Raw genomic sequence first — 26,979 nt, forward strand, 5'->3', positions numbered from 1 at the left:
ATCGTGAGCTCGGCCAGCTCCTCCTCCTCGCTGTCTACAGGACTGAGACTCCCTCACACGTTCACATCGTGAGCTCAGCCAGCTCCTCCTCCTCCTCGCTGTCTACAGGACTGAGACTTCCTCACGCGTTCACATCGTGAGCTCGGCCAGCTCCTCCTACTCGCTGTCTATAGGAATGTGGAGTAGGAGGGGCTTGCAGAGTTGAAAGGTCACATAGTGTTGCTGCTCAAAGACAGATGAGCCGTTCTTTATGTGGATCTAAAATAGTAATACAAACTGGAGCAGACTAAAAACAAATGTTTAAATCAATTCCCATTTCTTTTATTATTTATTTCTAATCTTATTTACAATAAAATAAAGGCATATTTATATAAACATGAATTTAGATATACAGCTTTGTTAAAAAAAAAACTAAAAAAAAAAAACAACAATACAGGATTTTAAATACATTTACAGCCCTGGAGAAATACATATTCTCAAAGTAGTATGCACCGGAATGCTCTTTACAATGGACTGGAACTCGTGTGCATAATAACACTCTTCAGCATTACAAACATAGAGCCCACCATTATAGAGAAGAAAATGACAGAAGACGAAACACAATGAAATAGGCTTGCTGATTCAGACATTTCAATAGCAGATCTCCACACATTCACACAATTCTTCATACTACCTATTGAAGAGGAAAACAAAATCCCATATCAGAAACTGAAAGGCAACTGCCAGTGTTTGATAAAAAAAAAAAAAAAGTATAATAATAATAATAATAATAATAATGTTGACAGAATAAAAAATACAATCAGTGTTACAGCAGTAGAGAGGAGTACAGAGATGAGTTTATTTGCCACAAGCAACATGGAAAGAAACACAAACATAGAAGCTACTTTCTAAACACGTGCACTACACCGAATCCCAACTTAAAACATCATGTAACATGCTCCCAGCAAATACAAAAACTTAAGAACTACTTTTATTTTATATACACACACATTCTTCATTTTGTTTGGACAAAGGTAGACAAGTAATGGATAGCAGCTTTGAAGAACACAAGCATCATTTTAGACAGCGAAGGTGCATGGAAGTGTTTACATTTGTGATGAGTGTGTACATACAGCACACTTAGGATAAAAAGAAGTGCCTAGTCATTTAAAGCAGCAGCAGCATCTTTTTTTCAGAGAGCCTAGTTAATAGCTAGACATATTGCAACAGTAAATGAGAGGAGACAGGTATCCTGCTCTGTGGTCAAGCAGACAGCCAGACGGATTAGCTGGTGCGCTGGGCATTCCACGGTATGAAATTTCAAACTTTATTTCATCCAGGGATATGTCTGCAGTGTGCACATGGACAGACAGACAGACAGACAGACAGATGGCTCGAATCCCAAAGTCAACCACGCTCTCCAATAGGGCAGTATTATTATTTCATGCCGCACTGCTCAGTATATTACATTATTAGATACTGAAAGCGTTTCAAGCACCCCAGGCCACTCAGCAGGATCGTGCCACAGAGGTGACGAGAGCAGAATTAGTGCGAGTGGTGAGACAGCAGGCAGCAGCAGGAGGGCTAGAGGCGGGAGCTGCAGCTTCACTAGGTGAGTGTTCTGGCATTTCAAGGATAGCCCAACCTTCCATCTACGCACCTTTTCTTCCGAAGCGGGCTGTGGCTGGTGGATGGGGGTTTTAATTCGGCGTGCTGCACCTGTAAAAACAAACAGCCATTCCGTTGGAGGCAGGAAATGGGAGCTCGCTGGAGCGAGCTAATGGCTCCCCAAGGAGCCGCGGCGCAGGAAAGCAGAGGAGGGTTCAGAAGTAATGAATCATTTTCTTAACACAGGAGCAGAGGGGATTAATCACTGAGAGGAAGGATTTGAGAAGTCCAGGGTCCCTGTTTCTCCTCCCGCCTCCCCAGCAAAACTAAAATATTAAAAGCAGATTTCAGCAGTTAAAGAAACAGGCTGGCAGGCAGTTTAGAACAAGTTTAATCACTCATTACTAATTCCATGTGAAGTGGTTTTACACAAACCATTGCATACCCTAAATCAGAGCCATGACAGAACCCCTGCTTGCAAAGTCTTTGTTTCTTTAGTATAATGTCGTTTGGCATTAAGACCCCAGGTGTCCACGCTATATATGGAGTTCCCCTCCCACCTACTCTCAGCGACTCCCCTCTGCCATCTACTGTTTCATGATCAACTTATTTTTTTAGCATTGAAAAACTGACGTGGAACAGTGAACCCTGCACTTGCTCCTTGACCCTTGGGTGTGTCCAAGCTCACACTATAGAAAGCAATGTCTGAAGCAGATATGTGTGATCAACACATGTTCTGAGGGTTGTTTGTTTGTTTATTTGTATAACAGTTAGCACAGACCCAAGGTAGGGGGCAGAGGAAGGATTGATTGCCAGAAGTTTCTTTTTTAGTAAGTAGAAACTAAGAATGAATCCTTCAAGAGTATGAGTCACTTTAAATACAAAGAGGAAACGCACTGGCTCAAAAACCCAACCAGTCTGATGTCTACCTCAGTACTTCAGGCAGACAGAACTCCGCCAGTTTCCTTGTTTTATTTGGTATACAGGAAACTTAGTGATATGCATACAAATACACACACTCCTGTATACCAGTAGCAGACAGCCCCACTCAGCTGAAAGAAGTACAGCGAGTTCCTTAGAGAACGGCAATGGAAGCTTGGCAAGGAGTGCTACCAGTCTACGTCAAGGGGCATTGAAGCAAGGGCAGAGGGTTAGACTTTATTTCGAGACCAGACTGTTTGTGACACAGCCTGTATTCTTTCTGCTTGGAGCTGAAGGAGCACCTCATTGATAGCAAGCCACTTCCTGCCCTTCGCACAGCATTCACACAGAGAAAACAGACAAAATGCGCTGAGAGCTCTTGATAATTACAAAGGAAAGATTTTCTGTATTGGCAGTATTCTCGTGGCATGTGATGTAACTGCAAATGACACATCAGCCATCGCTAAGACACACTTGCATATGGATCACAGCGGGATTGCTGTAGCTCACAAGTTCATGTACTGACTTTTCCAACCCGATGTGACAGCGCCCTGTATGTGGGTTCAGCTGATAGAGTCTAGGAAGGATCAGCCAGAGAGACGTCGGCTTCATGTTGCTTTCTAATGACGAGATTCAATTTGCCCAATGATGAGGGGTGCCACATTAGACCTTAGTTGTGGTTCACCTTGCTTCAGAGGGATAATGCATTGGTTTGGAAGCTCTGATTGACCATGTTACTCCACTGCTTGTCTCAACTGGGAGCCTCTGCTCAGGACTGAGTATTTGGGTGGCCACTACTGTAGAGTAGGCTGGGATTAGGGTGCACTGGTAGTAGCCAGTGGTGTCATCTTTCAGGTATACTGAATTAAAATACTTGCAAAAAAGAGTCTGTCTGAATGCAATGTACTGTATAAAGTGTGTCCCTGCTTGTTCTTTTGGTACTCCTTTTCAGAAAAAAAGTTACATCAAACTGCTTTAGGATTTGTTTTGATTGATGTGTTTTTGTTAATCTTAAAAGGTGCTGCTAAAGTATTAAAAAATAAAACGCAGCTCAAGTAGCTGGAAGGGAGACACAGGCCAATCAGTTTTCAAAGTGTGACCAGATCCTGACAAGCTCCTCTCCGTCTCAATCAGACACTTACCTTCTGTATATCCGAAGGCACCCTGGAGAGGAAATCTAGGATTTCGTTATTGTCGATGGTGTAGTGATTCCGTAACTTCTTGGTAAATTTATTTATTCCTTTAAAATAAAAAGGGGTTCATTAGAAAAATCCCCCAAGAAGGCTGTATACAGTGATACACATTACAAGGGTTAAAGTTCACAAGCTCTCTCCTGACACATTCACAGCAAACCAGAGCGCCAGAATACAACTGAAGTATTTGAAATAGAAAACCTGGCTAAAACAGCGACACATCTGCCCACTGATTATCATACCGCTAGTTAGTATCTGTCTCTGCTGTACTTACTGTGCCAGAACAAAAGGGAAAAAAAACATCTGGCCTGCTGTTGCTAAGATAAACAGTGTGACAGTGAATAAGCAGACAGGCAAACTAATACCAGACAGGCAAACTAAACTGGTCCATTACTCTGAGATTACTGAGATTCGCTGTAGTCTTCACTCAAACGGTTAGAATGACAGCGCTAAGCAAAGCAACAACAGAAGAGAAGCTCCTCGGATGTATCTTCATGCAATCGGGAGGTCTGTGTCTGAGCTGTTAAAACAAGGGGGGCTCAGCTTCCCATCCCGAACGCAGCCCAGCACTTTCACTGTGAAGTCTAACAGCCCGGCGGGACAGGCTCTCGCTCCATTTGTCCGAAGGCATGTTGAGTCCTGCACAGTTTCACACAGCTCAGGCAACGTTTCTGAGAAAGCAGATGTGCACTCACTCCCCAGACACTTCTTGACCGAGCAACAAAATTGAATTTTGCCCTTTATTATTATTATTATTATTATTATTATTATTATTATTATTATTATTATAAAATTTTATTATTATTTCTTTATTTTCTCAAAGAAACAGTATTATTCTGATAACCAATTATGCAAGTGTTTTTGACACTGGGCAGAAATAATCTGCTGGTTTTCCCCCCTCGTACTTTGTTTTCTATTGTTATGTTTTCAATGCCCACAGGGCTGGCTGTGCAGCTTGAAAGCTCTGTCCTGAGGTGAGAGTTAACTGGAAATACAGGAAGGGGTTTGCTCGGTTTGTTTGATATTATTTGCCTATTGATGGGGTTATTGATTCTGCTCTGCACAGGACACAGCCTCAGCACAGTTCCTAGGAGCTGCATTGTAGAACCCTGAATGGAATTGTAGAACCATGAATGGAATTGTAGAACCTAAGATGCTCCTGAACTGCAATGTTCCAAAACAGCAGACTAGAATGTGTCTACCAAGCCTGGCCTCCCCTCCCAAAGCAAAAGAAAGCAGTGCACTTACCCCACAACAAAACAATGTACCGCAGAGGGATGAAATACAGTAAAACCATGGCAACAACAAGAACCAGGCAAGCAAGACTGGACAGGAACGGGACGGTCCAGTTGAAAGTGCTGCAAAGGAAATAGACAGTTATTCAGTGTGTATTTATCAACACAGTGACAGGAGTCAACTGGAGGGCACGGGTAGTGGACAGTACATGGGAACCGAATCGAGCATTTGGATTAGGTCCAGTTCCACGGTCATTGTCCTTTACAGAGTATGCAGAGTCACTTACAATAGGACATTGATTTAACATCTCATCCGCAGGATAGAGCACAAGGAGGTGAAGTGACTTGCTCAGGGTCACACAGTGAGTCAGTCAGTGGCAGAGATGGGATTTGAACCGGTGACCTTCTGTTTATAAGCCCTGGACGTTAACCACTGGCCCACACTGCCTCCTTTTATTAATAACTGTTGATTGAAGTTGAAATGAAAGTCTGTATGTGCTAGATGTTTTAAATAGGGAGCAAACCTTGTTAATAATCAAACTGGCTGGACTCCTGTCACTCATCTTGATAATGTGTTGGTGAAAAGTCATAAACCTAGAACACAGAGCACTGAATCTGGGTCTCACCTGCCCAGCCCCTCCTTGAGTAATTAAGCACAGCCGCAGCATGCGCTACTTACTTTTTAATTCTTTCTCCGAAGCAAGCAATTTCTTCCAGGTTATTCTGAACTGTTATCACAATATCCTGAACCATGTGAATTTTTTCTATTAATCCTTTTCTCTCAGATTCCTGAAAACAGAAATAAAACACACACATTAAAAGCTATCCATGTGCATTGTCCCTTAGTTTCAATAGGCTGCTTTGCCTTGGAGGTGCAGGTGGCTTGGATGTACATTACCGAACAATGGAACGATGAAGCCAGGTGGTTTTTAAGCTAAAATACACAGTGTAACAGTAGCTGCAACTTCAATAAAGAAACAATAGGAAATATGCACACCAATCATATCGCCAGACTGCCACTCTGTGCATTAGGGTTAAAGCTGCTGGAGAGCAACGTGAACAGAGAGCCTTCTCAATCCACAGGTAGTGCCAGGACATGCCTGCTCTTGCAGCTCCGAGTCTAATCCCATTCAACGACCTGGGCTACCTCTTTGAGAGTCTTCACACATTCCTGAACGAGCCTGGCAGTGTGGAGACAACACAGCCTAACAACCACAACACAGCGTAGCAACCAAAACACAGCCTAGCAACCACAACACAGCCTGGCAACCAAAACACAGCCTGGCAACCAAAACACAGCGTAGCAACCACAACACAGCCTGGCAACCACAACACAGCCTGGCAACCACAACACAGCCTGGCAACCACAACACAGCCTAGCAACCACAACACAGCCTAGCAACCACAACACAGCCTGGCAACCACAACACAGCCTGGCAACCACAACACAGCCTGGCAACCACAACACAGCTGTTTTATAAACAAAGTGAAACGCTTGGGGAGGTGCAGCTTCTACCAGATTCATTTTAATAACAAGTAAGAGACGTTGTAGTTCCAATACCTTCCTAAATAACTGGATCACAATGAACACAGCCCTAACTTTTTCAACAGCCCTAACTTTTTATTTTTGTCTGCCAAGTGAATTTGGGATTATTTATTGTTCCACATTACCATATGGATTACAATATGATTGTGTAGCATGTGTAAAGCAAAGTAAAAGCAATTCCCATGAGACGTGTATGTGTGTGTGTGTGTGTAGACATGTTGACCGCTACACCCCAACACTGTTCAAAAGGATCAAATTGTCTCTTGGCTGGCGTGAGTGTCCTCAGGCTCCAGCCACTGCGTCAGTGTAAACACTTCCGAGGCTCATGACTAAGGCTTTCCAGTGGGACAGTGGGAACCCAAGATATGAAAATTAAACAGGGATGAGAATTCTCACATCAAAAAGATGTAAGGAATGACTAGCCATCTGATGTTCTTTGTCATTAGAGGCTTGAGGATGTGTACATGTTTCTGCTGAAAACAGCTCGGTGTGACAGCCTCCAGACAGACTTCTTTATCAGGAAGCCCCTGGGAACCGGGGAGAAACACAGGAGCTCAGCCAGAAAGGATCGAGTCTGAGAGCCTTCACGCCAGCCCTGAAGCAGCTGGACTAAACAAGACAGAGAGGCAGAGCAGGGAAAGTCCCCGTCTCAAAATACTTTCCCTTTGATTTCCCATCCAGATGATCCTTGTATGTAAACCATAAAACTGTTCACGATGTTACCACTCAAAGTTCAAGCTGCACACCAGTACTTCTCAAATGGGCTTATATTGCTGGCATGGCTCATTATTTCAGATAAATGATAGTTACAAAGTAAATGCATGTATCATGCACGCACGGGCAATCCATTTTGCATTGAAAATCTCACTCACATACTGTTAAATAAATGAAAAGATCTCCAAAGAACCAACTACCATTGAATGATAGAATAATTGCATGACCCACAATGTGTAGTGCATGTTAACACATGATGCGTGTGGCAGGCTGTGTGATTGGAGGACAACCAGTCAATCAGGGCTAGGACACTGACAAGCCGATTGCTTGACAGTATAACCCTGCTCCACTGGTCACACAAGTTAGGTGCTAGAAGTGCCCTTGAATTAGCTAGATGAGGACGGCGTATTTGAGTGAGGCCTCCTTGTCTCTCTTTCCCATTTACTGGCACCTTTAATTTCAGCAAAAACCCAACTAAAGTGTATTGGATTCTACACTGCTGAAGCGATATTAGACCTTGACAGCATGCACAATAAACACACGCAGGGATCGCCCAGGGATCCGAGCCATTTGGAGAAATGAAAGAAAGTTACAAACTCTTGGTTAAGTCCCCCACATAAGGAAAAAAAAGAACTAAAACAAGGACATGAGTTTGGCTGTGACAAATACACACAAAAGGTAACCCATGTCAGAGCCGGCTTCACAGTCTGAGATGAAAAACGACATCCCGGAGCTTTCATCTTAATAAAGACCAAAGAACACAGGCATAAGTATGCTCAGCATCTGAATCAGTGAGCTGTCAGGATTATTTCAATTTATCTCCCAAACTGCCTTTGAAGCCCTCCATCTTTTAGCGACTCCTGCAAATCTTTCAGTGCTCATTTGATGATCATAATCTTTTCGTGCGATTCTTTTTTTTGGAGTTCCATGAAAAATGTTTCATTACCTCTGAAAAATTAAATAAAAAAACAGCGTGAGTGAGAGATTCCAAGGATCTCAGACAGTACAGAGAACTACTCATCAGAAAACCCTTTGTGATTCCGCATTCATTTAGATAAAGAATACCATGTAGCAATTTACCGACATCTACAGACGGTGATACAGACATATGCAAACTTCATATAAATGCTTATCTCTTATCCATTTCAATGCAGACAGATGTGCCGATAAACAGATTCAAGTTACATCTGGTGTAATGTATCTTACATCGTATGACAGAACATATGCACTATTGCATTTACAGTCCGTCAACAGAAGGAATACACTGCATTTAGTTTTGCCAATTCAGAAACAAGTACCATAGTACTGACATCACACCTGTCTGACTAAGCATCCAAGCAGATAGTCAAGAGATCAGGTAGATATGAAACATTTGCAGCAATAAACGTCTTTGTCATTGCAACTGCACTGCAGACCAGTTCAAGCTTTAGTACTAGCCTCAATACAGTTTGTAACAGGGTTAGCAGCTCCAGCCTGTGGGTACCTGACAGAGGTACCAGCTCCAGCCTGCGAGTACCTGACAGAGGTACCAGCTCCAGCCTGTGGGTACCTGACAGAGGTACCAGCTCCAGCCTGTGGGTACCTGACAGAGGTACCAGCTCCAGCCTGTGGGTACCTGACAGAGGTACCAGCTCCAGCCTGCGAGTACCTGACAGAGGTACCAGCTCCAGCCTGTGGGTACCTGACAGAGGTACCAGCTCCAGCCTGCGAGTACCTGACAGAGGTACCAGCTCCAGCCTGCGAGTACCTGACAGAGGTACCAGCTCCAGCCTGTGGGTACCTGACAGAGGTACCAGCTCCGGCCTGTGGGTACCTGACAGAGGTACCAGCTCCAGCCTGCGAGTACCTGACAGAGGTACCAGCTCCGGCCTGTGGGTACCTGACAGAGGTACCAGCTCCGGCCTGTGGGTACCTGACAGAGGTACCAGCTCCAGCCTGTGGGTACCTGACAGAGGTACCAGCTCCAGCCTGTGGGTACCTGACAGAGGTACCAGCTCCAGCCTGTGGGTACCTGACAGAGAGGTTAACAATGGAATGACTGCTCGTGAAGGCGTGCAGGGTGCAGGGGGGAGTACAGCGCTGTACAGGAGAAACAACACAGAGGCTGACAGTTCAAAGCCGAGAGAATCCAGCCGTGACCCCGACAGTCTGGATTCCCTTAGAAAAGCCGAGCAGAGAGGGGAGGGAGAGACTCCCAAGGACTCAGCCACGCCGGCCGGGGGCCAGCGGGAATTGGAGTGCTTTTTATCTTTTACAGTCATTTATGAGAGAAATCGGGGGATTTTTTTGCTGCAATTAAGCACTGTCTGTCAGCCCAAGATTGATAGCTTCAGCCAAAGGGAAGTCGCTTTGACCACATCATTTGTAAACAGACCCCCTCTGTGGACAGATTAGCGTTCCCAGAAAGGGGCTCTGCTATGTATTACATGCACCAGAAGGGCATTTGCTTTCTTTCTTTTTTTATTTAAACATGTATCTCTTCTCAAATTTGCACTCAGGCACAACATTTAACATTAATCTCCTTTAGTAAAATCTGGAACTGTATCCCATAAACCTTTCAGAGCTTTCTTAACTTGCTTTCTCTGGGTTCATTCAAATTCAAATACATATTGTGCTTTTACTATAACTGGATGTTAAGGGTTTGGGAAAATGGAAAAATAAATTACATTTTTTTTTTTTTTTTTTTTACTTTTTAAAAAATTCACCTCATCCCTCAAAAGTTTTCCTTAACTTGAATTTATGGTAAAGCATTTCTTTAAAAAGCCTAGATTATTGATATTATTGGAAATCCAATTAAATATTAGGCTATTAAAGCAAATGTAATCAAAAGAAGAACTCCACACCTCCACACTCAGTCTCCTGAAGTGTTGCACACCAGGTGGTCTCCACTGTCATTGGGTAAGCCTCCATCCCCACATCACATCGAAGAGCAACACGCGGTGTAGAACCTAACTGCCTGAATTCCCTGGAGAGGGGAGGACTGTAATTAACCACTCCGAGAAGTAGGATATTTACATTGTTCTGCTTGGTGGGAAGATAGCAAACAAACCCATCTGTGCAAGTGTATCTTAAGAGGTGTCAAAAAAGTGTAAGAAAATAAGGTGTCCACGTATCAGACATAAAATTGAGGTAGGAAGTGTCAATCCATCCAATTCATTACCAGCACAGGTTAGAACACTCATTAGCCAATGGGATTGCTCCCTCTGACCTTAGCACTGAGTGAAGCGAGTGCCAGTATAGGGCAGCAGTGTGGCCTATGTTCTAGCTCTGGCCATGTTGATAATACACCTTGTTAACGGTAGGTTAGAAGGTTTCACTAAAACTCAACGACGACATCAGGAGGGTACTTTTACAATTAGCATTTCCTGACAATGGAATGTGTATTTATCAAGCTTTGGCCACAGCACTTCTCCAAACAGAGACCTCAACAACACAAATGACCAAACCCCAAACTCACCAGCAGCCTAGCCTTCTCCTCCTGGACATTACAGCGTTCCAGACATGCCTGATCACAATGCAAAGATGCCCTGATTTCAGACTGCATTCCCTTGCTCCCTGGTGGGGCATTATTTTTATTAAAGAGAAACCGTTTCCCCACAACTAAAGCAGTCCAAGACAAGGTCCTCCTTGAAACTGGTAAGCAATCTGCTTGCGTGTGCACCACTCTGCTTTGCTATGTGGCCCTATGCAATTACAGTGAGACAGCGCCGTTTCCCAGCAAGCTAAATTTACTTTGACATTGGGACCTGTAGAGAGCCACACATATTTTAAAACATATAACGCTATTCCCACCCTGTTGCATGAATTTTAAGAAAGACACGTTCCTGCAATTTTTAGTAGCCCCTTAGGGTAAGTTTGAAATAGTTTCATGCACAATCTACATGGTGACACTTTTTATTATATTAGAGAGGGAAAGATTTCCCTGTCCATGGATATCTATAGTCCCTGATCAGTGGAATATAGACTTGAGCCACAGTGGAAAAGTGATTCCCTGAAGCCCAGAAACGGCCTGCAATAAACCATGCATTTCTGGTTACGTTACGACAGCATGGGCTACTCCCAAGGGCTCAAATCCCTATATATTTAAAACATATTTAAAACTTTTTTTTAATTAAAAATCTGAAAAACTTTTCAGCTGAATAGCCTTCAGGAGAGCCCCGACTGCTCATGTGGAATCACAAGAAGGTAGGAATGTCTCATGGATTTCAGTGGAGAATGTCTCATCTAGAAACGTGTGCCTCACAGAGGCCATTTCATTACTCTACTCCAAACAGCTTCCGTGAGCTGAAACAGCAAAAGCATGCGTCAATTAGTGCCTGCGCTGGTGGAACCTGAACTCACTATTAGGCTCCAAATGACAGGGAGGCAGAAATTACTTCTGTGGTTAAAAGTTTGCTTCTCAGAGTTTCGCTGCAGTATTTTATCATGTCTGCTAACATAACTTCTGAGTTTTCAGTAGTGAACAGAGGAGAATACCCAGCAGAATTAGATCAGAAAGTGCTAGGAGGGAGTGATATTATTTTGAACAGGATTTTAAATGCAGCCCTAATTGGGACTCAGGAAAATGGGACACAGTGGGCAGTATTCATTTTTCACTCTTTTTTTTTTAAAGGACTTGGCTTACAAAAAAATAAACTGCTAGCTATGAAATCAATGGAAAAAGGTCTACAGAATGCTTGTGAATTTTGAAAGCATTGTGTTCTGTGTGAACTGTGTGCCCTCTACCATTCAGTGTCAGCTCAATACTCATGGCACTCTTTGTGATCCAAGTTAGGTAGCTTTAAGTGTCAGAAATTCAACTGCAATGTATTTAGAAACAGTGAACTGGTTCTATAATATTACGTAACTACACATCTATTTAAATAGTGCCTACTTTGTAATAGTACTAATGACACTAATGCTAGTGGCACTGTTACTCCAGTCCAGTAGAGCAGTGCACACACTCCTCTGTTTAAAACAAACAATCTCAAGAATTAGGAGACATTTACCTTTTCATCATCGTCATCATCGTCGCCCAGGCCCATACTTTCCTGGTTAAAAAAAAAGAAAGAAAAAGGTTCATTCTACTACAGCAGTGATAGACAGGAGCCTATCAATGAAGCCACAGGTTGCAATAAAGACGCAGTGGCAGTGACTGCTAAAGCACTGGAGATAAAATACAAAGAGGGCTCACACTGTGGGCTTCAGAAGACAGCGTTGGAGTAACAAAATAGGCCGACACCCTCCTGTAATTTCTTTAGCGGAGGTTTTAAACCTGGCATTGCTCGTCTTTAAAAAGATTGTTATTTCACCTCCAGTGAAGAGGAAAGAGGAACCTGGCTAAAGGTTTCATGAGTGCAGCACTCACCAGGTCCTGTGTGCTGCTGCCCTTCCCACAGGCCATCTGGAAGTAGTTCCAAGCGAGCAGGAGAAGCAGGTAGAGAGGCACCATGTACAGCTCCATATACCACACGACAACCAGGAACAACTGAAACAAGAGCAAGAGGTGGCTCGGGCATCACTCCCACAGCACTGAGTATACTGTTATTATTATTATTTATTAGCAGACGCCCTTATCCTTATCCAGGGCGTCTTACAATTGTTACAAGGTATCACATTATTTTTACATACAATTATCCATTTATACAGTTGGGTTTATACTGGAGCAATCTAGGTGAAGTGCCTTGCTCAAGGGTACAGCAGCAGCGACCTCCACCTGGGCTTGAACCCATGACCCTCCGGTCCAGAGTCCAGAGCCCTAACCACTACTCCACACTGCTCCCCTATACTGGCACTCACTTCACTCAGTGCCGAGCGCCAGTTGACTCCGGGCTTGCCTACAGTATTCTTATTTATTTCATTATCGGACTCAGTGAAAACAGTGAATTAGTGAAGAGCCCTAACAAAGTAAAATATGGGATTTGTACAATTTACTGTCAATTCGTGACTTATCGCATCATCACGAAATATCGAGGGAACAACTATATAAAATGATAACCCTCACAAAAGCTTCTGAATGGTGTAATATTTTACTAAAACAAAAAAAAAAACTTAGGTTAGAGGGTAGCATCAGGCATTCAGCTGGTTTTTGAATTTTCCTGATACTTTTGAATGTTGTCAACCACGTGTAAAAATACGTAAATGGAGGCAACTTCCTGGCACAGTGAAATGTCATACAGGAGGCTGACACCTCAATCAGACCTCTCAGATGAGGACTCGCACCTAGAGCTACACTGCATCTGCAACACACTGCGCTGCAGGTTTACTAGGTACAAGATGTCAGTTAAGCCCTGAACGTGGATTCAACCAGTACAGCCCACAGGCCTCAGCGGCTAGACCGCTAGCTCACAGAACCGCTGTTCTCAGCCGGTTCCACCTTTACAACACATGGCTTCAGTCAGGAGCTGTAAGATCTCACTGCACACATTCCAACCGCACCAGCCCTTCACAGGGGAAGCAACACAGCTTTTACTCTGGCTTAAAGCAATCAGCAGTCGTAATCTGAAACAAAACAAGTTAGACTAAACAGATCAGCGGGTCCTTTCACTGCACCTCGACGGGAACGTCATACTGAATAGAGTCAGAGTTACAAACTGGGTGTCGTCACAGTTGGGTTGCAAGGAAGAACCTTAAACTTTCTGTCTTACCTGGTTAATATCCCGTTGTGTGTGTGTGTGTGTGTGCTGTATCACTCTTTATTGCATGCTTACAAACTATTACATCATCAACTATTACATGCTTCTGAACAGACTCTTAAAATAATGATTGCGGGGAACCCAATTAAATGGGCCAATGTGGAGCAGATAAAAGCTGAAATCGCAATACAATAAAAAGCTTCTGCAGCAGATACCCTGTGAATATACTCTTTATCAGTGGTGTAGGCTGAAGAGAAAAGCACCATTCTACTGTACTGCACTAGAATAACGAATCAAAAAGCAAGTGGCAGATTCTGAGCAGACCGTCCCAAGCCTTGCACATTGCAGGGGGCAGCCATTTCTATTCCAGCTGGAGACACTGTCTGCTCCCGCAGGGCACTTGTTCTCACCACGGAGGAATTAACAACTCTTTTGGACAGGTAGCTCATCTTCCCCGGAGTATTCATTTTAAACATGCTCCTAGACCGACTTAAAACCCAGCTGGGAATTTGAACCCTGTGCCCCAATGCAAACGCAGCTATATTAACTAGCAGGGTCTAATTGCCTGATCTACATCATTCTGAGACTCTAACCCAGGACCATATTCATCTCCACCCGGGTAGCTGAGGAAGTACATCTGTCACAGGGATTCGTAATGGAGCGTTAATGCAAATTGAGATAACTGTGCATGGCTTGGGAAAGAGGTAATGGCATTAAATTAAAAAAAAAAAAAGAATGTCATTTGTTGTGTTTAATTCGTGTGCTTAAATGAGACTATAAAGCAAGCCTGTCAGAATCGCCCTGTGTTCTGTGATGCAGCGTGGCGGGTCAGGTGAGCAGGTTTTACAATGCTAATAAAAACGAAGCTGGGAACATCTGGAAAGCCCATTGCGTCTCTCCTTTCAGGCTTAAATTCTGCAAAACAAGTCGGACACCCTTCATTACTGTGCACAAGCATGGGAGCCCCATCTCTGCCTTGCATTTGCTGGTAGTTTGCAGAACAGAGACGTAACTAATATCTTGCTAAATGGTTCATGTTTTATTGCCAGAAAGCATAGTGAATAAAGACAAAAGGGATTTGGAGCCTGTCAGTGTCTCGGTTGTAAATTTATACTGGAAATAATCCCCCTTTTTAATTAGCTGGTCATTGACACAATTTCCAAGTGTAGAGGCGTGTTGCACAATGTTTGATCACCAAACACAGATCAGATGTTGCGCGAGTGTGCCTCGTGGACCCGGAAATATTTTATCTGTGAAACAAGAATGGGGGCTGGATAATTCTTTTATTCTATTATTTTCTCAATTCTAGATTTCAAGTGGATAGACAGATATATATATAGAGAGAGAGAGCTAAAACTTAGCTCTATATTACAAAATGTATGCTTTGCACCAGCATCTGGAAAAATTCCTTTAGATTATTAAATGTATCATGCTTTTTAAAATCTCAGTGTTTAGGATAAAAAAGCCTCTCCTATCTGTAACAGCTCATAGACAAGAGTAGACCCTTACCATCCCAGTAATACCATGCACAACTCAGTAATACCATGCTCGAGTCTCAGTAATACCATGCTCGACTCTCAGTAATACCATGCTCGAGTCTCAGTAATACCATGCTCGAGTCTCAGTAATACCATGCTCGAGTCTCAGTAATACCATGCTCGAGTCTCAGTAATACCATGCTCGAGTCTCAGTAATACCATGCACGACTCTCAGTAATACCATGCTCGACTCTCAGTAATACCATGCACGACTCTCAGTAATACCATGCTAGACTCTCAGTAATACCATGCACGACTCTCAGTAATACCATGCTCGAGTCGCAGTAATACCATGCACGACTCTCACAAAAAGACCAAATCCTAGTGGCACTCCTCTCTAGCCTCTCTTTAGTGACGGCCTGAAGCACATGCCAGGGCTGTGTGGATGCTGCTGCCCCAGTACATCAAACCAGCTTGGCTTTAAGGAAACAGAACACATCAAACTACTACTACAGCACCGGCTTAATAAAAAATACAAAAAAAAAAAGTGTAGGAAAGTGAAATTCTAAAACACCTCGCTCTTAAATTGCTTTTTTAAAGAAGCGTTTCACTCAAAGCTGGTTTCTGCAACGAGAAATCATGCCTTCCGGGTGCCTGGGAATGGAGCTGTGGAGGAAGTGCCAGCCTGACTGCTGCAGATTAAGGAAACACAGCAAAGCAAGTTTAACAAGGCTGACTCCAGGCTCACCAGAGGGGGATAACAAAAAATGTAAATACAGACAGAGAGAGACAGAGAGAGAGAAGAAGAAGAAATCTTGCATAATCGTCGCTCGAATCCAGATACACTTTTCCAGGTGAAATCAAGGACGGTTGGTGTAATCTGTAATGCTTCCTCAATTAAAAACAAAAAGAAGAAGGATATGAATAATGAATCAAAGGCCCCTGTGGCTGCGATGCTCATGTCTGCCTTTTTTTTTTTTTCCCCCAGCCGAGCTTGAAGTTAACGTCTGGCTAGGGGCTAGTGGCAGGGATGGCAGCTTTGTACTGGCAGGAACGAGGTTTGAAGCAATGAGACATGGAATTTGTCGTACAATTGGGACGGTTAAAGCCTGCGTGAAGAATGTTTTCAAGGGTGACGGCGAAGTAAAGCCGATATCTGATTGCTTTGCAGGGCAGGGTACAGCGTAGGGTAGCGATGGTGCAGAAAAACAGGATACAGTACAACCACATTCAATACATGAGAAATTCCAATCTTTTAAAAGAGAACAAATACTATAGCTGAGGGAGAAACTGTCTCCTCGTCACTAGTTAGGCTGCTTAATGTAGTCGACTCAAGGAAGGCAGATGGGCCCCTTGGTGGCTGTCAGAGGACAGCAGCCACACAGACTGTCACCTCTGGACTCTTCAAGGAAGCGTTTGTGTCGCTCGCGAGGGTGTTTAATCCGTGTGGGGAGCGTTAGCTCCCAGGCGATGATCAGACACCAGACCCTCTCCGTCACTGCAGCTCTGCACACACAGAGGGGCAGGGTTCACAGAGTTCCATCAGGGAGACTCAATTCCATCCACCCTGACTGACCCAGGAGCTGTGTATGGGAACATGTGCCTAGTCCAGCCCTGCACCCCGAGCCAATGCAGATAAAGAAACATTCCTCAAACAGCGGCACCAGCACTTCCACATGTAGAGTTAGAAGAAAAAACTAATTGGACTGGGTCAAAAGAGGACACCCTCAAGCAATCTATTAAGCACATCTTAATGCAAAAACTACACCCATAAAACACAAGCAGATCCCACCTTGCATATTTTTTGTTTGGTTTGTGTTGTACTAGAGTAACAGAAGTCCATCTCGTTTACAGTGCTTTGCAGAGGTCAGCATTAATGAGCGAAAACAGAATCTGGATCGTCTTCTGCTAAAATGATACAACTCTCCCGTCTCTGGGGTCCCTTGGTATATCCAGAGCCTTGGTCCAGCTCCGATCCTGAATTGAGAAGCTGCTTCTACCCACACAATTCATAATCCTTTGGTTCCACCTGCAGGCCGCTGTGTTTAGTGCAGGACAGAACTTTATTTGACCCATTTGCAGAGCGGATGCTGATCATGTATATAAAATTCAGCTTGCTCAGGATGGATTAAAAACACATTCAAATGGACAGGTTTATTAAGCTTCCTTCTAAGCTGTCACAGTACCCCACTTTTTTTCTGTACAGAATAACATGCAGTTGTCAGATCTTAACTGTACAGCACTTTGACTTTTTCAGATATTATAATGAGGGAAAAGAAAGTTTACGTGCTTCAATCCTTTTTTGTTTTTAGTTAAGGAGTGGTGGTTGCATAACCATTTCAATTGCACTTCTTAATTACACAGTACCTTTTTCACATCTGGATCCATGGTTGACAATGAATGGCACATCAGTTACAAAATCCCAATCTAATACCGAAAGGCATGTGAATGTATCTGTTAATTATTAACACGCTCTTCCTTGCAATGCAGGACTTGTTGTATTTATCTTCTACGTTTAACCTCTTTACCACTGATCCACGGAGATTAAACAGTTTGCACTCCGAAGCCACACCTAATGAACAGCCGGTCAGTGGTTGTGTTGTCCTATCCACCATCACAGGTTAGTCCATGATAACCAGGCTCATGGGCCATGCTGCATGGTGTCCATGAACAGACCCTGCATGTCAATGCTTCCATTACAAATCACAGAAGTGGTGGATGAACAAGCTAAGCACAGGGACCCGGCTCCACAACCAACCAACCTTGAGGACTTGGCTTCATACCTGTTTAACAGTGTAACAGCCCTGGCACAGTGAACACGAACTGGGCCACAGAAACAGCGGAGAGAAAGGCTCCAATTATATTAGCTACACTTCTGAGAAGCAAGGAGAGACCATGTGCCAGTCTGACACAGTTCCCTTCTTCCGACTGCCTAAAGACAGGAATATAGGAGAGCTCTCCCCTCATTAACACACGGGGTGGCACGCTGCTTTACCATTGCAAATGATTAGCCTTGGAGCTGAGGCACTAGCGTTGCTTGTGACAGCAGTGTACAGTATGTGGCTCAAGGTTTGGAGAGATAGTCTACTGCAGATTTTTAAGATCACTGTACTGATGATTATTCCCATTTCGGTAGCACGAAAAAGAAGAAAGTTCTTAGATTGTAATGGCCTAAAGCTTCCAGATGTGCTCATTGCTGTACAGTGTGTAAGGTTGTATTTTACACCCCACTTGTATCATATTCCAATACAGGATTTGTAATCAAGCAGACTGTTACAAAGTACCACCACCACCCCCCCTGCGAGCTGAAGTTAACAACGCTTCCCCCCAGAAAAATGGACGTGACTTTCTGGAACGACAAAACCAAAGACAATAGACAAGTTAGACCTCCACAGCGTTACAGAATTGAGCTGAAAGCCAGTAAGAGTTAGCTACAAGAAGGATTAAAAGTGTGCAATGCAGATAAGAAGTCTTGATCAACCCTGAGCGCTCCCACACACATGCAAGGCCTCTGGTATTAGCATCAGCTGGAACCCGGACCTGTTTAACACCAAAATCGGTATTCCATCACAAGACTATGCACTACAGGTTTAATAAAGTACACCTGCAGAAATCAAATCAAAAAAGTTAACAGAGAAAGCTGCATTTGAAAGTCAGCTGACATGACATAAGAACCCACTTTTTTTTTTTTTTTTTTTTAAAAGAGCATTGTAAAATCTAATATGCAGATCAAAAAAAAATTGAATTGTTATCTTTTTAAAATGACAGACAATATACGACTTTGCAAAAGGGGCCCCTGGGAATCCAGGGCCAGCCTAGGTTTCTACGTGATTTAAAACAGTGCTGAAGCTGCAGAGTTATAAAACTGCACCATGAAAAAATTATAAAAATCAGAGACACTATGTAATGCTTCCATCACATAGACATCAAAAGACAGAAGCTGGAGAGGAAGCAGTAATTGTTAAAAAAAAAAAAAAATCTCATTACACTGAACAATGCACCTCGGTAAATTTTTAACAGACCACAAACGCACGCTTCTTTTCACAAACCCCCAGGATCAGGTAGCTAAAATTAAACCCAAATCTCTCCCGTCTCCGTCACCTGCGGTGGATATAATTATAGGCAATGTCTGGGAGCGTGCTCAGGTCACAGTGATAGAGGGGCTGCTGGCTTGCCTGCCTGTCTGGGCCCAATTCTCCAATGCACATTGCAGGCACGCCAACCAAGGGGAGCTCTGAAAGGATCAGCGATCAGGGAGATTATTTAAAAAAAAAAAAAAGAAGAAGAAAAGGCACTCTGAGACAACAACACTTAAAAGGTTTTTTTTTCGTTTTTTCGGTTTTTTTACAAGTTGTCGCATGTGTGGCCAATTCTACACTTTCTGAATTCCCTTTGGCATGGAGAGGTGGGACAGGAGCAGCTACAGACTCCCCCAATGTGAACTGCATTTAAAAAGATAAAGATTGCAGTGACAGTTAACCAGGGGGAAACCTAAATCACTTACCAGGAAGGATATTAAACTCCTTGGTGTAGATTCCCACTGAAAGCAGCTTTTAATATACCGGATCGTATTCAATATGGCCACAGTGATTTTCCTAACACGATCAACATTCCTCGTTAATATCTGAGAACACAAACGGGGAGGGGAAAGAATTGTCAAGGTTAGGCTGGTGTTTGGCGGATCTGCGAGCAACTGGAGCTACTGTACTTTGTTCAACATGACCATCCTGCATCATGACAGTGCGAATGAAGTGTGTACTAAGGGATATCCAGCTCAGTTTTGAATTTGCTTCTTGTTCAAACGCCTTCCTCAATTCACCGTTCAACAGCGACTTCTGTGATGCTTACAGATATCCAAAAGGAGCACGGCTGGGACAGACCACAACACACAGCCCTTGGACCTCCAGTCACTACTGACCTGGGGCAAATGAAACACACGTGGTGAGGCTGCACAGTATGATCATACTGACAAGCTGCCTGTGCAAGGTCAGAAGAGATGAAGAGCAGCCAGATCACAGCAACCCTAGACCCAAGCCTCTCCCGAACACAGGGCTGGCTTGTGGTTCACAGCCACCCAATAATGGGAAGTAATACAAACCTTTTTGGAAAATTTGGGACTATCCTCAATGAGTCTGGTCTCCTGCGGTGTGAAGGTGCGGATGCCTGCTTTCACCTGAGGAACATAATTATGAACACCATCAAACCAATTAAGAGACTCACGCAAAGCAAGGGCTCCTGACCGCACTAATCTAGGGCTCAAGAACGAAGGCTTTGTGTGGAGATTTCAAAGTCAAACAGATCCACTGCACATGTACTACTATATCTCAGTGAAAGTACCACTGTGGCCCATTGCTTTGCATGGCACCACAGTGTTTTTCAAGGGGAAACACAGAATCAATTTTTCCACTTACCGGGTTATAAAAGACCTCCATCTCCAAAAAGATAACGCCTTTCGTTGGTGCACCCAAGTCCCTATTCTTCAGCATGAAGGCACTGGACTGACCGTTCCTTATCTAGAATTAAGTAAAGAGAGTTCAGAACATGAACAGGACCATCATCACTCATTGGGTTAACAAAGGTATACAGTAAAAGGCCAGGTGTGCAAGAAGAGAAGAAAAGCACCTACAGAGAGTAAAGGGATGGCCACTTTGCCAAGGAAATCGGGCGGTTTGTCTCCGTCTTCATCCAAAACGGTCACCTCCAGAACATCGTGGATATCTTTGATGGGGCTGAAATCAATAACACGGTCCAGGTGAGTGTTCTGCTTTACCATCAATTCCCACAGGCTTTACAATTGCAATTGTACTTTTTTTAAGGGCCACAATGCCACTCCGAGTAATGGCTGCACAGCTGCAAAGGAGAGTGAACACCTTCGATAACACAGAACACAGAAGACTAGCACTGGCAATGTATTAGTGCTGTTGGAAAATACAGCAGTATCACCAGTTTACAGATACCCAGCCCCATTCACAAATCTGCCACTAGTGAGTTTACTTATAGACCCCTAAGTAATAGAAAAGGCCACAAAGTAAGCAGGTTGTGTAACTTACAATGTAAAGACTTTATTCCACTCAGGGTTGAGGTTCTTGTAGATCGTGTGGGTCTGTAACCGGTCATTCCCCAGCTCCAGCATGCAGAAGGGATCACTTTTCCCTGCAAAGAAAGCAGCAGCTTTGAAATTTCAAATCTTTTTTGTTTTTCAGGCTCAATCATGCTATAAATTCACTTCCTGTGTTACAGTTTATAATACCCTCCCCCCCACCGTGTCCCATGTTGCACAGTGCAGGGTCAGGTAGGATCCTTTTGCCTGCAAACTTCCATGAAAGTTGCAGTGTAGTGTTAACTTCATTCACACCACCTCTAATAAAAGGAGATAGAGTACCTACAAAATCAGCAGCGATGAGATCCACAGCGTTTAGCACTTTTACTTGGAGAAAGCCAATATCCTTTAAATTCTGCAAGGAGTTCTTTATATGCTAGAGAAAAACAAAGATATGCAAAAGTAATTATCTTCAGGGTCGTTCCGTAAATCTTCAGCAGAAAGAAAACATGTTACAAAAGCACAGTATTACTTGAGTCTTCTTCGAGTGGGTGAGAACCACATCAGATCTACCAACTAAAATCAACAACAAAAAACTCTGACTGCACAAAAATCAGGACAGGGGCTGTAAACAGTAACAAAAGCTGTGTTAACTGTCAACATGAAGTTTCTGTTGAGAAAGACTAACCGAGGACAACTCATTCAGTGTCTTATACTGAAAAAGAAATACAAATGGTAATAAATACAAATACTGGTTCTCTTTCTTATACTTCTAGAGCGCTCTGCAGTGTTGAGTGGAGTTCTCTTTCCTATACTACTAGAGTGATCTGCAGTGTTCTCTATCCTAGACAAGCATACAGTTCCTCAGTGTTAAAGGACTGACCTCTCAGTACTTACGTATCTCTCCAGTATCTGCTTTCTCTCTTTGGGATCATCCAGGGGACAGGCACCCAGGTCAGAGATAGAGACCCCGGAGCAGGGTTTAAGGGAAACCAGGGTAATCACTGTCCCTTGAGCATCCAGGGGCAGCTCCAGCACATTGGTCTGGCCCCCAGGCAGCATAGCCAGATCCACATTGCACCTGTCCAGATGAGAAGATGCAGGTTACCTACAATACTGCCAGGTGATCCATGCAAGCGGAAGCAGATTCAGGTGTCGAGGCCCCCATTCGGTCCCTTATCCGCTCATGGAAAGTGGTGAAGGAGCAAACACACTTACCTTCCGAAGCACTCTTCAAATCTCCTGCCTTCCTTCCCCCAAATCTCGATCTCCAGCATAGCCTGCCTCTCCTGGAAGTGGTTGAAATCAAACTTCTCTCTCCACTGGGGGTTGGGACATTTATTCAGGGTCTACAAATCCAAATAAAAAATAGAAGGAGCCACATTTATGACTAGGGATCTTTATATTTGTATGTATACACTATAAATGTAACCCCTGTCTGATGATAATTCTCCCTGCAGTAAGGACTCACATCCAATGTGTGAAGCTATGCTTCTATTCTTCCAGGAGCAGCAAGTCAATGTTCTGCAATTCTAATTAGCCTTAATGCAGATGTAAAAGAACATACATATATGGGAAACATAAATCTTATACAGTGGCTTGAGATGTACAAAGTGTCTTGACTCATGATGCAAAGGGGTCCTGCTTTACTGGAAAGAACAGAGATGATCTCTGGGCATGCCTGGCTCTGGGAGTCACCCTGTGCCGTGCAACCCAACAATGACCTCCATGCAAAAACATGTCACAATTATTTTTGAAGAAAAAAAACAAAACACAAAATCGCTTTGTTGACAGTGTCCTGCTGGATTAATTTTTGTAAATAAAACATGTTGATTTGCGATGATGCCCAAAATAAAACCTTTTTGCCAATATAAATCTTGCTGGTTTTTCTTTATTTTCCAGTACGTTTGTGAACTTGGTGCAGAACCATTTACAGCAGGAAGGCCATTATTTGAGGAGGCTTATTTTCTGCTCCTCCTCCTCCTTCTCCTCCTCCTCATGGCAGTCGTTTGTAAGCACCTTGCTCTTGTATTTCTGATCACCCAGTTTAAAGCGAATGAAGAACTCGCCAACGCCCTCCTGCAGGCCCCGCCCCTCCACCAGGGTGATGGACACCACCCCAGTCCACAGCTGGCTCTTGTGCAGCGTGTCCACCAGCCGGCTGCCATTCTGCTGTGAATTCGGCTGCAAAACAAACAGCAAACAAGCACACAGTTACAATCAGGGGGCTTGTTGAGTTTTATGATCCAGACTGTGAGATGCGATTACCATTTCAACTGGAACGGGAATGGGAATAGGCATTAACGGCACACATTGTTATGATGTGTTCATTGCGGGCCGGTTATCAGTAGATACAGATGTGAAAAGGTGGGAAATGTGAGGAGGGATGGAATAGGAGGAGGAGCTAGAAAGGAAGAGAGAGAAAAGAAAAGAGAAAGACAAAATGAGGTTGGGTAGATTTGCAGGTAAACTCGTTTAACTTGGATGGTTCAGAAGATCAATGTCAGTTATGCTACTAATTCCTGTTCTTTTTACTTATCAGTTGTGTTCGTAGGGCAGAAACTGAACAGTCGGGGAACCTACTGTAGATAAAAAAATGTGAACTCCGACACACCTTAACTGCATGTGTGGCCTGCTTCCACACCTCCCTTTCTCTCTCCCTCCCTTCCCTCAGCACTGCATGTGTGGGCTGCTTCCACACCTCCCTCCCTCCCTCCCTCTCCCAGCGCTGAGACACGGCCCTTGTACAGTATAAGAGCCCTGCTTTCGATAGAGATGCCCTGTGCAAAATGACTTCAAATAATAACAGCAACAAGAACAACCACCACACAAGAGGCGACATAACCCTCTCCGTGATTAAGATCCAGAGCTCTAGTCTGCTGGAGCTCCTTTGATTCTCCTCTACCCTGGCTACATTACAGCTTCAAAAAGCCAGCCGCCACACCCCCTGCCTCTAACCCGTATCTACTTCCCATTAGGATATAGAAATGTGGGAGTAACTTCCAGCGGGGATCAAAGAACATCACAAAGACTTGCATTAACCTAAAATAAATGACAGCACCTCTATAAATACCCCTTTAAAAAAAGTATCCAGCGAGCCAAGTGCTGTCATCCACAGTGTTTATATTGGATCCACTTCTATCTGTGCGTCTCGTAAAACAATCCCACTTAGCTCCGAGAGGCCCCTAAAAAGAAAGTCTATTCTGGGTTATAAAAGAGGGCCGGGGATTGCTTCCATATGGTGGAGCAGCAGGGGTGCAGAGCAATGAGCTCAAACCAGGGCCCATTTGGCTGGTTCTGCAGCTCTGTCCATCCACAGCTGTGATATTACATCCCAACATCTGGATTATTGCTCGTTATCCCTGGGAATTATCAGCTTTTCATATCGAAACCATCCAACTGAAACAGAATCACTTAAAGTGAGTCCTCTCCCACCCCCCCACCCCGAGGGAAACATGACATCTCAAATGAAACCGATGCCAAGAAAAGTGGAAGGAATTGTATAAATAAGCGCTGCCACGCACACACACACACACACAGACACACACACACACACCTTACTGATTCAGTGCTGTCATTGAGAGATTCGGATCAAACAGGGCTTTCGTTTCAGAGCGTTTTATTAAAACTCAACCAGGGTGTCGTCCCATAACATCCCAGCTCCCTACTGGATCGCTGTCAGATCACTCCCCCCTTGGGAGGACTGTGCAGAGAGCTGGAATGCCTTTAGGGTTAAACTGGTGCCTCCACCACCAGACGTGTTCATTGTTTGCAGTGCATCCGACAGAGTTTATACAGCACCTTTGAGAAGATACACCTTTATACTTCAAGGGTTAAAAGGACTGCCATTGTTTAGACATCGGTCCAAGGATAAACAGGTCCACTCCTAAAAAGCAGCGAACCAAAATAAACTACCAAAGAGTCAGCTCATTCAGAGCAGCCCTCAGCATGTGACCCAAACAATGCATTTTCATTGCAAGAGCACAACTGCAGTGCCAGGAAGTTTCCCAAACAAGGAGCAGAGCTGATAGACAGATGCAGCTCCAAAGAAGAGCACACATTAACATTCACCTATCCATTAAAACACATGTCTTAGACAATTAAATACACTTCAGTGAGGCTCAACATCTTCTGGTACTTCACCATGAAAACAGCTTGATGAAGGCCGTCTGGCCGAAACGCTGCTCTGCTTTGAACTTGGTTCATTTTAAATAATACAGAATGGGAATTTGATCTCCAATCTGTTATTATGGTGTTGCACCTCTGCTTGCATCAGTCATGAACAGTATTGGGATATTTGGGAGACTGACCCCGGAGGTAGCACCCAGGAATGGGAATACTGGTCACTATATCAAACAGTCAGTGTGCAATAAGGTACATGTTTTGGACTTTACCATAAAAACATGCACCAGGGTGCAATGGACTTCAACAGTGACGGAAGGCTTTCAAACCCGGTTTGAACCAGTTCTGAGAGAGAGAGAGAGAGAGAGAGAGAGAGAGAGAGAGAGAGAGAGAGAGAGAGAGAGAGAGAGAGAGAGGAGAGGTATTTTGGGAGACGTGTCTCCTTGGCCAAGGTTGAAAAAGGAGTTCACATTCCCACACAGTTCTGTATTCACCTTGCTTACAGACTCCACTGCTCCAGAAACTTGTTTTCCCTTAATATCCAGTGCATACATTTGAGACATGGTGAACTACTGCCCCCTGGTGTCTAAATGTGAACACTACAAAATGCCAGCTGTCAGCTGAACTCCATTCTGTATTAGAAAAGTTCCTTACATTGGAACTACACGGGGTAGCTGTTGCATAGACAATCAATGTCATTTCAGGCTTTCCCTTTAGGTATGTAGGCTATGTTTCAAGTAGTAAGAAGTGCAGTAAATGCTGAAATGGCTTACACTGATATGCATAAGGATTGTTAGCGATCGAACCCTTTTCCAGTCAGCCCGTACTCTACCTTTGTGCTGCTCCCTCGCTTCCTTTGGCTCCTCCACTTCTGGTCGTCACAGTGAGCATGGCAAAGGAAAAGGAGGAGAGAGACAAAGCGGGTTTATTTTTTTCCCCTGTGTATTCTTTATGTATCTATTTATTTATTTCTTTATGTGTATTTGCTTTCTTACCGGACTCTTTCTCTCTTGGCTGTTGATGGACAGGTAGAGGTCCAGCACAATCCCACCCATGTCCTCCTCCAAGCTGTTTGGGTCGTTCAAGGGCAGAACCTTCTCCACAGTCCTGCGTGAGAGAGGAGACAGAGTGGAACCTCCTGAACAGAGAGGGTGTGCGTTCCAGAACATCATGACAACATTCACACTGCACTGCACTGCCCTTCAGAGTACACCAGCATGCTCTAATACCAAGAAGCAAAGAATATCCTACAGGGTGCTCAATAATACAAGCTCTACTTCACAAGAGGCCAGAGCGGCGACGCCCTAGTGGACTAGTTCAGAGTGGGCTTGCTGTTATTAATATACACAGTAGTTAAATATGAAGCATTACACCGTATAGCTCTTTTGTAATGCAACATCATTCCCATCCAATACAAAGAAATTTCAAGTGGCCGTCCTCTATATACAGTATCAGAACTTCTTTCAATCTGCCAGCTCATAAAAGCGTACACAGCAAAGAGGCTGAGAGACTCCTTTTGTTTTGCAGCA

The 26,979-nt window shown here is 43.8% G+C and overlaps 1 protein-coding gene across 4 annotated transcripts in view; it reads right to left on the reverse strand.

Annotated features, from left to right (window-relative positions):
* Nucleotides 1–294: 294 nt before the first annotated feature.
* The window catches only part of LOC117428174 (multiple C2 and transmembrane domain-containing protein 2-like), a 44,015-nt gene continuing 17,330 nt past the window's right edge, over nt 295–26,979 (reverse strand). Inside the window, exons 7-24 of one of the 4 annotated variants that reach the window (XM_058995559.1) lie at nt 26,446–26,557; nt 26,283–26,321; nt 23,348–23,512; nt 22,547–22,677; nt 22,226–22,409; nt 21,671–21,764; nt 21,339–21,441; nt 20,915–21,017; nt 20,700–20,801; nt 20,387–20,461; nt 19,793–19,912; nt 12,544–12,663; nt 12,185–12,226; nt 5,616–5,725; nt 4,950–5,059; nt 3,651–3,748; nt 1,640–1,698; nt 295–673 (exon numbers count right to left, since the gene is read on the reverse strand). In XM_058995559.1, coding sequence (XP_058851542.1) covers nt 670–673; nt 1,640–1,698; nt 3,651–3,748; nt 4,950–5,059; nt 5,616–5,725; nt 12,185–12,226; nt 12,544–12,663; nt 19,793–19,912; nt 20,387–20,461; nt 20,700–20,801; nt 20,915–21,017; nt 21,339–21,441; nt 21,671–21,764; nt 22,226–22,409; nt 22,547–22,677; nt 23,348–23,512; nt 26,283–26,321; nt 26,446–26,557 — 1,771 coding nt within the window. In that variant the 3' untranslated portion in view covers nt 295–669. Of the gene's footprint in view, nt 1,699–3,650; nt 3,749–4,949; nt 5,060–5,615; nt 5,726–12,184; nt 12,227–12,543; nt 12,664–19,792; nt 19,913–20,386; nt 20,462–20,699; nt 20,802–20,914; nt 21,018–21,338; nt 21,442–21,670; nt 21,765–22,225; nt 22,410–22,546; nt 22,678–23,347; nt 23,513–26,282; nt 26,322–26,445; nt 26,558–26,979 lie in introns of all 4 variants that reach the window. The other 3 variants (XM_058995558.1, XM_058995557.1, XM_058995560.1) reach the window with 3 other exon arrangements.

This window comes from Acipenser ruthenus, chromosome 21 (assembly GCF_902713425.1).
Source record: "Acipenser ruthenus chromosome 21, fAciRut3.2 maternal haplotype, whole genome shotgun sequence".
Taxonomy (NCBI): domain Eukaryota; kingdom Metazoa; phylum Chordata; class Actinopteri; order Acipenseriformes; family Acipenseridae; genus Acipenser; species Acipenser ruthenus.